The sequence below is a fragment of the Phodopus roborovskii genome, unplaced genomic scaffold, assembly GCF_943737965.1.
Source record: "Phodopus roborovskii unplaced genomic scaffold, PHOROB, whole genome shotgun sequence".
NCBI classification, from domain to species: domain Eukaryota; kingdom Metazoa; phylum Chordata; class Mammalia; order Rodentia; family Cricetidae; genus Phodopus; species Phodopus roborovskii.
In genome coordinates this window covers 10,950,824-10,963,385 of record NW_026126602.1, presented here as the reverse complement: position 1 = coordinate 10,963,385, position 12,562 = coordinate 10,950,824, and the positions used below count along the sequence as shown (strand labels likewise).

The 12,562-nt window shown below is 38.6% G+C and overlaps 1 protein-coding gene across 1 annotated transcript in view; it reads left to right on the top strand.

Moving 5' to 3' along the window:
• Positions 1–204: 204 nt before the first annotated feature.
• Positions 205–12,562, top strand: part of Plxdc2 (plexin domain containing 2) — a 405,252-nt gene continuing 392,894 nt past the window's right edge. The window contains exon 1 of the mRNA XM_051205738.1: positions 205–933. Coding sequence (XP_051061695.1) covers positions 822–933 — 112 coding nt within the window. The 5' untranslated portion in view covers positions 205–821. The remainder of the gene's footprint in view (positions 934–12,562) is intronic.

The window sequence follows — 12,562 nt, the reverse complement described above, 5'->3', positions numbered from 1 at the left end:
CCTTCCCTCCCTAAAGTGTAGACAGGAGCTCGAGGGAGAGCAGCAGCGCCTCTGCCACTAAACTCCTGGGGCTCCGCGGTGTTCGGATCCATCTCTTCTCTATCCCGCAGCAGCCCTCTCATCAGGCTGCGGCTTTACTTTTTCCTCGTTTTTCTTTTTCTTTAAAAAGCATATTTTTGTTGTTATTGTTATTCCCTCTCTCCCTCTCTCTTCTGATCACCGCAGCCCGAACCTTCCCGGGCTCTTCTCTCGGGGCTGCCCATCCCTCTGCTGCCCGTGAGGACGCGCTCCCAGCGTTGGGCGAAGCAAAGAAGAAAAACTTGTCGGAGGGGTTTCTCCAGACTCCACTAACACCCCCACTCCCGCGAACCCCAACCACCCACCGGGACCAGTCCTAAGTCTGGGAAAGTTCCTCTGGTGCTCGGCGCCCTCTTGGATCTGCATGGCACCGGAGCTGGCTGTGGAATTAAATCTGTTTTGAACCCAGTGGAGCGCGTCGCGGGCGCTCGGAAGTCACCGTCCGCGAGAGCCGGGGTGGCGCTGCTTGCGAGGACCTGGGAGTTTGGCGGCTCGGGCTGAAGTGACCTTTCCTTCCTGCACCTTGTCGACTGAGGGCTGCGAGGGTGCCAAGTTGTGAGGAGTCCCCGAAGTCCTCCTTTGCTCGTTGCTGTTCTCTGCTTCTGGCAGTGAAAACCTATCGAAACTGACCGAGGCCTCGGGGTCCCTCCCGAGACCCACCCTCACAGCTCCGCGCCTCTTGCTATTCCCACGGAGAACCCCGGTGCCCTCGCTGGGCGGGGGAGGGAGGTCGAGGCAGAGGCATGGCAAGGTTCTCGAGGGCCGACCTGGCCACAACAGGAGTTATGTTACTTTGTTACTTTTTAATCGATCGATTCCAGTTCGCCGAAGGGGAGCCTGGACACCAAATCACTGGTAAGAAGCACTTTACTGGATTGTTTTTGTGTGCAGCTGAAGATCCTTCCAGTACCCTGGTATCCCCATTCCCAATCCACACCTACCTATTGCATTGTCCTTGAGAAACTTATCCTAATTGTTTTTATGGGAAACGAGGTTCCCCAAACCGGGAAATGTTGGCCAAGAGAAGGTGTTGGAGACCAGGACTTTGCTGAGGCTATGGTACTTACTCTACCTGGGCACCAGGGGGTGGTCCTGTCTGCCCCAAGTAGCCCCAGTATAAGAACCAGCTGTGGTGGATACCTCGCCCTGAAGCTTGGTCTTACCAGGCTGTCTCCCATCTGACTTCTCTTTCCTTGATGCTTGGAGAAACAGCTTCTGCCTCCAGTCTCAGAAGGGGTAATGGGGAATATGATGACAGGCAGGGTAGGCAGGTCTCTCCCTGCCAATAAAAAATGCCCTGTGGCCACAGATTCCTTCTTCAGAATATCCCAATAGCCCTCTTGGTGTGGGGTTACTAAGTGGGGTGCCTGCCTTAGGTACAGCAGGGCTCATGGAGAGGAGGGCGTGCCTCTGAGGACCAGCCCTGGGCCCATTGTCCTCTGCCTCTCAGATTCACAGACAGGCCCAGACGTGCCAGTGGTTCCTTAGGGTTCCTTGACACTATCCCTGGAGGAGGCTGGGCCTCCAAATCCTGGCAATTGGCCACAACCCTTGCCCTGGTGGGCTAGGTGTGTTGCAGTGAACAGCGTCTTCAGTGATTTGGGCTAACTTGGCTGTCTCAGAGAACACCTGACCACTGTGACTCTACAGCTTGCTCCAGATTTCTGCCCATCAGTAGAGAAACCAATGGGCAGTGAAACACCAGGGCAGGCATCTGAAGTACTGTAGACTTCCAGAGGGAAGTGTGAGCAAAGAGCACTTGAAGAGAAAAAGAAAAAACAAAACTTCCTAGTTAGAACTATTACTTTTGTTCTATTTTGCTTTGTATGTCGGTGTTTAATTTGAGAGGTGATAAATGGGTCCTCAGAAAGTATGCATAGCATAGGTACCCAGCCGTAAACCTCAGATGAGTCACAGAAAGTAGTCTGGGAGAGACACCTGGGGATTCCAGGTGAGGATGTACCTTTACAAAAATCTTGAATAAGATTTTACCACCTTGAGAGATATTGGATGGCCCAAGGTGAGTGTCTACCACCAGAGTACATTTTAACAGAGAAAGCAGATATTTACTTGGTGCTCCTATTTAAGGTTGTTACTCAGTGCTCTTATTTAAGGTTGGAAAGGTGTGTGTGTGTGTGTGTGTGTGTGTGTGTGTGTGTGTGTGTGTGTGTTGGGGAGCAGAGGAGGGGCCATGAGGACCACAAGATAAAAGCTGAGATTAAAGTGAGGACTTCCTGGATTTTTCTTGGTCACATAGAATGGTCCTCATCAATAGACAGAGTTCTTAGCCATTTATAACTTGTATCAGCACACTATACTATACTGTATCCCAAGTTGTTTGTTTAAAAACTTCTTTGGCACTGGAAGCAAATAATGTATTTACAGAAAAGGTAAATAAATACTAGCAGTTTAAATTTTATAAAACCCAGGGTAGAAATTATTGTCACTTTTGTTTAATTTGCTATTCTAAGGCTTCAACTGGAGAATGAAATTCAATGCACTTTGAGACTGACCAGCTGTGGAAAGCTTTTGCTTGGTTGACTATGACATACCTATGTTGACAAGATAAATATGCCAGCATTTTAAAGGAATTCACCATTTCTGGTGGAACTCTTAGAAATCTTGTGCTCATAGGATAATGGTGGAGAAATTAACTATTTTGTCAATTCTTCAGAGACTTTACTATAAGCTGAAACAACAAAATAATGTTCTATGAAATCATAAACCAATATTTTATTAAATCATCTTGGAAGTAAGCCTTTTTAGCTTACTGAATATATAACACAAGGCAAGATGTCACAGAAAAAAAAATCTACTTTCCATTGTAAGATGACTGGTCTGAAAGTTAAATATCCAGACAAGAATTCAGAAGTTAAAATTTGGCATGCAACACTCAGGGTTTTTATAACAGGCATTTTGGTGAAGGAAAAACATCTGATTTCATAACAGGGACTTTCATTGCGCTTTTTAGTTCTCTGCCCACTAGAGGGCAGAGAAACCACTAATTTCTTCTATTCTTATTTCTATTATTTCTGTGTTCTAGGGACATGTAGTTTAGTCTGTATTTTACCTGTTCTTTCTCTGTTTGGATACCTTAATGTTTAAGTTCCAGCAGATTCAGTCAATTTAAATGCTGGTGATATTACTAATTTGTAGCACTTGTAACTTATCCTGTTGATTTACTGGGGCTAAAGTTTCTGTTAGCACTGTTATGTATAACAAAATGTTAGAACATAGGGAGTCAGATTATTGGACCAGCATGTTAGTGTTGTCCAGCAATGACTCATAACTTTCCATAAAATGCTTAACATATGAAATTGAGAAGGGTTTTAATAGCTTGAGTTTACATAAGTTTGGATTTCCACAAAAATGTGATCTAGAGTAGGATTTTAATTCATGGTTATCTACATGGAGGCTTAGAACTATTATTATATAATAAACATTATTTTAACCATTGTAATCATAACATTTATAATTTGTCCACATCAAGAAATGCATGTTGCCAAAGCCTATTGCTCATCCTTGAGAATGTGCTTTAATGGAATTAGAAATGCAATGGGTTAAAAGTTTTCTCTGCAAGAATCAAACAGTCCTCTGTAGAGATATAGCAAGCATACATTTTTTTTCCTTTCTAAATGTTTTGGCCTATTACAGAAATACTATTTTTTAAAGACAAGTGGATTGACCTACAGCTATGATCTTGAGATTTAAAGATTTCAGTTTGTTTTCCACTTATTCTGAAGACCATGACCTTAAGGCCTGAGCCATTATCCCACCCCATCACCTTCTGTATTCTTAAATTCTTACCAAATGTTTCCTGAGTGAAGACTACCTGTTCTTACCATCTTGTCATCCTTCTTGTTCTCCTTTTACAAATCCTATCTCCCTCCAAACACGTTCTACCTTCTCTTACTGTCTTATTTCAAACAATACTTTCCCAGAAATGAATGCACTGACTAATTGCCTCCTATGAACCACTGTAAGGGTATTCCTAGTCTTTTGCTTATTTTGTTTTCTTTTGTTTGTACCGTGCATCTGTATCATATATCCTATTAGACCAACCCAATGGTCCCTGCAGTCAGGGTTCATTGTCATTATTTTTGACCCTGCCACAGCATGCCACATATAGGAATGTAAAAAATACTTCCAGAACTGAATGGAGCAGCATAGAGCTGTAGTTCAAGATGGATTACTGACCTGAATACAGCCCTGGGAGACTTTTAAGTATTCCTAAAATAAAATGCTTTCAATCAGTAAAGTGGAAATGGATATTAAGAGCTAGCTTCACAGGACAATAATTTAAAGGCAGAGTGTATGATCTAGTTCTACTAAACTTCCTCAGTGCTCTGGAATATTGCTACTTGCCTTAAGCCTTCTCCACTTTTTTATTACTATTTAAAAATTATTTTTAGTTTGTCCCTTCAGACAGTTGTCTCTGTGTAGTTCTAGCTGGCCTGGAACTCACTCTGTAGACCAGGTTGGCCACTAACTCAGAGATGCACCCACCTTTGCCTCTTAAGTGCTGAGATTAGCTTCCTTAAGTCTTCTTATTAATGGGTAAAACTTGTAAAGTTCATTTACTGTTCTCTTGCACTGCTGTTTTTTGGTTGCATATTAATCCACATTCAGAACTTTCCTCCTTCAAATACAGTATATGTAGATATTGCTGCATATACACATGTATACATATGCATAATCATCCATACACAGACATGTATAAAAGCATATTGTTGTATTTTCAGCAGTGATTAAAACTACTAGATAGCTTTGGTTATTTGGAAAATTGTTTTTGAATGGAGCTGTGCTAAGTCCTATAGATGGATATTTCTGTTCTACCGGCCAATTCTCAAATAAAAAGTATGAAATCTCAGCCGATAGCCTAGGCTTTTTTCTAAGTAGTTCTTATAACTTAAATTAACACATTTCTATTAATTTACTTTTTGCCTTGTAGCTTTATTACCTTTATTCTGTACTTCCCATGTTGCTTCTTCTCAATCTGGCTCTATGTTGACTCTATGTCTCTGCCCTTCTTCTTCCCGGAATCCTTTTTGCCCTGAAAATCCTACCTAGCTATTGACCGTTCAGCTTTTTATAAAACCAGCCAGAGTGAGAAATCTTCACAGTATACAAAAGATTATTCCACAAAATTTTCCCATTTTTATCTCAATAAAAAGGAAAAGTTTTTTTTATTTATAATTTTTTATTTATTTTTATATAACAAAGTCCAATTAAATGAAAACAAACATTTATACACAATATTTGGGAATTTGGGTGTCGTTCTTTCCAAACTACTTCCTGCTGGTAAGGGGCGCTGTCTTGGGGGATTCGAAGAAGATTCAGATATCCTAGCTGTAGTCTGTAGGGCTGTTTTGTCCAGCTGTTTTGAATGTAGGATCAGCTTGTACTCTGTTTCAGGCGGTCTGGCGTGATCAAACCACATTAGTCTGGAAGGAATGCACATCTTTTCATTTTCTGTGGAAAGAAAAATAGAAATCCTTTTCCCCAGTAACTTGTTCTTCAAGTTAAATTTTGGAGTCAAAGCAGTTTCTTTTAATTTAGTTTATTATTTTACATGTCGATCCCAGTTCCCTCTCCCTCCCTCCCTCCTTCCCCTTCAGCCCTCCCTCCCTCCTTCCCTTCCTTTTACCCTCTCTGCCCTCTCACATGCACTCTAAACACCCTCCCCTCCCATCCCCCCACCACAATTCCATATGTAGGGGAATGACATCCAGTTGGGGTCATGTAGATGTGACAGGTCCTGTGAAGTAGGGACTAGGGCTTCTCTCCTGTCTCTAGAATAAGGCAGTTATCCCTCCATGGAGGATATGTTTGCAAAGTAAAAGGAAAAGTTTTTAACTCTAACATAATAAAGCTATAAACAATAAGAACAATTATCAGGTAAGGATTCCATTTACAGTGAACAGTCCATTTTTATTTGGCATATTTGGAGAAAATACTGTGTTATTTATTCTAGATTTATAGATTTATGAGTCTAAAGCTAATTTACTTTTTATCATAAATAAGAAAAACTATTAACTATGACTATCTAGTTCTCAACTCTGTCAAAGACCCCAGAAGGATACAATATTACCTCAGTAAACAGGAAGTGGAAAAACAAGCAACTTCCAAAATCAAAAGAAACTATAGAAACAGCTGACTGCCTGAACAGTCACCTCTGAAACATTGGAATATACCTCTTCAGCCTACAGACATAGAGTATCTGACAGACTTTTTTGCGAAGCAGAAATTTTAAAGTAAGGCAGTTGCTTTTCTTTGTATCCTGCTGGTGTAGTTTGGACACAGACTTGTCAGCAGTAGAGGCAAGGGCAGTTTCTTACCCAAATGGCTAGCTTTTCCCATAAAGAAAGCAAACTCTGTAAGGAAATTCTTTGATGCCCAACATCCATTTGTGAAGTAAGTTGGTGCTTCCAGGAACAGACATATCTCATTGTCAATAAAAATGTTACTAAAACATTTTAAAGCTATATTGAATACTTTGAAGTGTTTGAAGATCACCTATCTAAAATGTATCTCTGTATGACCTTGAAAACATATCTAATATGACTACAAGTTTGATAATTGTACATGAGTAACTATTAATCTGTATTTATTATCCTAAATAGCTTTGAAGGACTAAAAATTAACATTATTTTCTTAAATGTGCTACATAGGTACAATACCTTAAACAAGAATAGAAACATGTATACAGAATAACAAAAGATAACCTTAAATTTGTGTCAACATACAAAAATCCATATCAATGTAAAATATTTGAAACTACTTGTTATATAAAAGTAGACTCAATAATACTGTATTCCCCTCTTTTCCTTTAGAAAGAGATCCTTGAATGTACCTCCTTTGTTTAGCTTTTTCCTTACTATGATGAACAATAACAACTTGTAACAAAAGGCTCTGAACAATAACAAATATCTATAACCCATGGTATGACATAAAAACCATTCACCCCACCTCTTGGGAACGTTGGTGTTGTCTTCTTTAGACTGCTTCCTGTTGACTGGGGGTGTAGAATCTTTAGGAGACCATGGGAGAAATCACTGTAATTCTCAAGTCCTCAGAGAGCTAGCAGTCTCTGTGTGATGGAAAGTGCAAGGCTTATCTGAAGTCCTGGCAGGAGTAGTTTGTGAGGCTGGACCATCTCAGTCAGAAGCCTTGAAGTTGTTCTTGATGTAAAACTCTGAGGAAACTGCAACAGAGGCAGTCTAAGATGCTGGATCACCTGGGCCACCCACTTTTTATTGGTGTTTTGTCTTCATGCTCTTAAAATACACAAACTTTCAAAGATAACATACATATCTGCATTAACACAAGTAATATTTTTTTTGTTACATGTTTGAACATGTAAAAGGCATCTGTCAACTTTATAAGTCTGTTTTTACTGTATAATCAAACTGTAATATAACCCTCTACCCATGCCATGTGAAAGGATAGCATGTAATAATAAGTTATGAGAACTCTGTAACCAATAAGATTTACCATGTCTCATCTCATCTCAGAGCTGTCCCCATGTCAAGGGGTCAGCTTAGATGTCACCTGTCCTGTAGCTTTGCTTTGTTTTTACTTCCTATCCCATGTTTGTAGCTGAGATACTCAGGAGACCTCCTTCATGCAAATCTGATTTTTTTTTTTAATCTGGAAGGAATCCACAGCCTTTTGTGTCCTGTAGAAATAAAAGCATACTCCCCAATGTAACACATTGTTCAGCTTCCATTTTGAAGTTAAGACATTTTAAAAATATATAGCTTTGTTAAATTTAGCAGTTTCCATAATCCAATATGTCTCAGCAGCTATTGTTTTTTGTACATTAGCATTTAAAAAACATTCAAAGTTAACAAGATACCAAATAAGATTCAGATACCCTGTGCATTTTCCATCCTTACATAGCTTTTTTCTTTTTTAATTATTATTTTAGTTTCTCTTTACTTTATTATTTTTAAACTATTTATTTTTTCTATGAATGCCCATACCCATTTTTTTTAAAGCCTACACACTTTTTTTTTTTTTTTAAAACACACTGTAACCTGTTTAGAGGTTTTTTTGTTTTTGTTTTTTTGTTTTTCTGTTGGAATCTGCTTTACTCTCTACCTATAACCTTTTCCTTCTGCATGAGCAAAACCTTAAACCTGCCAAATGGCTATAGCTCATGGCTTACTAGCTGCTCAAGCACACAGGCAGCTGCTAGGAGACATGTCTTTGTATTGGAGCAAGAATGAGAGGCATACGACCAGGAAGCCATGTTTGGCTTCATTTTTGTGTGCTTAGAACCATTTTTTAAAAGCTTTTATAGGACTCATGTGAATATACATGGATGAACATTGGGTGCCATTTGAAGATGGAATTTTCTGTCCTACCAACCAGCTCCCAAATAACGACATGGAGGCTTATTATTAATTTATGAAAGCTTGTTCAATAGCTTAGGATTGTTTCTAACTAGCTCTTAAAACTTTTAGATCATTTATGTTAATTTGCTTTCTGCCTTGTGGTTTTGTTATCTTTATTCTGTATTACCAATGTTGTTTCCTCTCTGTCTGTCTGGCAATTCTCTGTATCTCTGTCCTTATCCTTTCCAAAGTTCTCTTTGCTCTGAAAATTCTGTCCAGCTATTGGCTGTTTGGATTTTTATTAAACCAATCTGAGCGACAAATCTTCACAGTGTACAAAAATGTAATAAGGACAACCTGCCATTGGCCTTGGAGGCTTTGGAGACTTAATCTTATAAAACTTGTATTGGTAGCTTTCTTGAGGAGGAGGTCACTGATGATGACTTTAGAGTGACCCTGAACTTCAGAAATTCTGTTTGTTTACTTTTTGGTTTAGACACAGAATTTATCTGTATAGCCCTGAAATTCACATTGTAGACAAGGTTGACTTCTAACTCAGAGATCTTCCAAGCCGGGCAGTGGTGGACTGCCTTTAATTCCAGACTTGACAGGCAGAGGTAGGTGGATCTCTGTGAGTTCCAGGCCAGCCTGGTCTACAGAGCTAGTTCCAGGATAACTAAGGTTTTTAAATGGAGAAGCCCTGTCCTGAAAACAGAACAACAGCAGTAACAGAATACAAACAAACAAAGAAATCTTCCTGCCTCTGCCTCCTAAGTGTTGAGATTAAAGGCATATGCTACCACTACAATCATTCTTAATGGTATTTTTAAAACTGATTTGCTCATATGTTCTATGACCTTTTACTTCTTGTTTATTTGTGTTATTGAGGATCAAACCCAGGGATTCACACACGCTAGTAAGTGCTCTCCCCACTGAGCTACATCCTCAACCCAAATCTTTACTAGTCAAATGTGGGGCTCCTAAAAGAGTTCAAAGTGCAGATATACAGGTCTTTTTCACCTGGATCTTTGTATGAACTTATCTTGTCTTCATCTTGTCCTTGTCTGTGAAGTTTGTTGTAGTTGAACTACACATTGAAATTTGGTCCCTAAGTAAACAGCATTGAAAAATGGTAGTCCCTTTAATAACACATAGGCATTTTAGAAGATTGAGGTTGTTTCCCAGAGCAGGATTAATCCAAGAACAAGGTGTTGTAAAGTGATCCCTGTCCCTGAATGTTTACTCTTTTCTCTTATGTTTCTGTTTCTCCTCTATGTTGTGACAACATAGGACACCCTCTCCAAAGGATAGGACACCCTCTCCTAAAGGAAAAGACACTTTCTCCAAAGGACAGGACACCCTCCAAATGATAGAACACACTCTCCAAAGGATAGGACACCCTCTCCATAGGATAGGACACCCTCTCCAAAGGCTGTGAGCAGATACTTACATTGCTCTGTTGGGAGTTTCAGCCTCTAGAACCAGGGAAGTGAACCTTTCCCCCTTTCTAAATTAGCCAATGTAGGGCATTCTGTTACAGAAACAGAAAACAGACTAAGATCTTTTTTCACAATACCATCTTATATTTGTTTGGGAAATCAAAAATAAGCAGATCTTATCAAATTTCCACACTACATTCAATTATGCAATAGTAAGCTGCTTTTCAGTTTAGTCTTAATCTGATGAATTCCAAACTGTCATTTTGTCCTGAGAACTCCTCCAACTTTAATTCTCGAGCATTCCATTGTGGAAGGCCTTTGTCCACTGAGGTTCATTTAGGGTGCCTTCATTCTGACCCCCATCCAATGAGAAAGCCTGCACAGAATAATAGTCCAGTAAGGGTACTTTGTTAGCACGGTTCTTCTGCCATGTATAGAGTATCATGTCATGTATGGCCAGCCCAAATTAACAGGACACGAACAGCGAAAAGATGCAACTGTAGAATATACTGCTTTGTGCTTCTAGAAAGAGAGCGATGCCATTTCCCATTTGTTCTTTGGCTGATTTATATTTTTTATTGCTTATTGAAAAAAGAGTTCAATCTGGAATGATTATTTAGATTTTTGCATTTAAAAAATTTAGACCCTTGTTTGAAATTAGCAAAGTGTGTTCTAAGGATACTTAATATCCAGATTTTAATTTTTCCTCCTGTGGACCCCCAAGCAGATCCAGCAGCAATAACTTTCCTGTTGTCACTATTTCGGTGTCTGTTACCATAGCAAGTGTCCCTTCATCTTGTCAAGAAAAGTCAATAAAAGCAGAAAATAGGGAGAATTTGTCTTTTTTGAACATGAAATAAGAGACAGTCATTTAGGTGTATTGTGGATAGAGATGCTGAATCTTCATACATTTTTGCCCCATTCTCCTCAAGGTTGAAACTACCATCAACCCTGGAAAACTAGCTATTTACTTAGTATGCACTTTTGTTTGTTTAACCTCCTAATCTTCTTGTAAGCATACTAAGCATCCTGGCTACAAACCCAGTGTTACATGTGCCTTCTTTGGAATGTCACTTCTCCATTTTTGCTCTTACCTTCAATAAACCAAGAAAAGTCTCTAAACAGATCACTTAATTACAATCTACAGTGAAAAAGCACTCATATCAAGTACATGTGAAATAATTTTGTGGTATATTGAATCATATTCTCCGGTCCTGATATGGAAAAAATACATCCTGAACTTTTGATTACAAGTTATTTCAAACCTTTAATTATTGCTAGTTGTATGCTAAATGTACACAATCATTTTAGAAGTTCTGTCTTGTAACTGTGCTTTTAAATTCTGAATATTTACTACATAGGTCTTGAGGATGTATACTCTTGATTTTTGTTTCATAATTTATCACTTTAACCCAATAATTCCAAGAATCCCAAATCCACTGTGTCTTTAAAGTTTGGTGTTTTGTTTTTTGTTTAGAGTAGGAGTAGGGAGGAACACTGAAGAGTTTTTTATCACTCATAGAGGCTTAAAGAATAAATTAATAGTATTTTGTGAATACCCTATACCTGTGTATATAAAGATGACCAATAAAACTGAAATAAATCACTTTTACATTTTTGTTCCAAAGTATTCTTCTTGCCTAGTTCAGATTATAATTTATTATAGAATATGTCTTTCAGACATATTTGTGTCTGTTTTTATTTATAACTTATATTTTAAATTTTGACAGAACATTTAAATTTTGATCAGAACATTATATGAAAACATTTCATCATCTATAATATTATATATTTATCATGTCAAAATACTGTGGCTATATTGGTTCATATGACAAAGTTTGATGGGTGTATTATGAAACCATTTTGGTTGAGGCTGAGTTGGGTAACAAATGCCATCTAAATTTTTCTTTTATTTCTGGAAATCATTTGTAATTTTCTGGTGCTAATTCCTTCCTTGTAGTTTTATATAATTGTTCATGGCTAGATAATTAGTGCTGTTGTGAGCAGGGTGGTAGGTGTATCCTTGCTTGAATCTGTTCCTTACAGGCAGGAACTATTCATATTACATGTGGAGCTAGAATTGCTGGAATCCTGGGCCAGTCAGTGTCCTGCTATGAAAGATCATTCCTTGGGTAATCCCTACTAAGGAAATAAACGTCAAAGATAAAGGGAGGAAAGTTGTAGTTATCCCTGTGCTGATACCACACAGTCTTAATTACTATAGCTTTACAATAAGTCTTGGTATCTGATGGGACCCATTCTGCTTGTCCTTGCTCTTCAGATGTTTGGCCATGTTCATAGGCACTTTATTTATTTTTTGTTTTTTATTTTTCCCATAGCCATTTATAATATATAATATTATCAGTGTTTTACATTTTGCTAAATAATATCTCTTGAGATTTTGATTGGAATCATATTAAATTTTGAGTCATTTGCTAAAAATTCAAGCTTGGAATAGCTGGGAAATTAAGCAGTTTCTTTCCTATAACAACTAAAAGACAGAACAAATGCCACAACAGCTCATAAGTAATTATTAATAGTGTCCACTTGGCAGTGACTGTTTTCTGTTGAAAGACTGTCTAAGATGGAGGGCTGGTGCTCTTTCTTGATTACATCATCAAACTCCCCATAGCTCTCAAGTGGCTCTCAGGAAATAAAGACGGAATCTCAGGTTAGTTCAAATGCACAACGTAACCAAGGAAATTC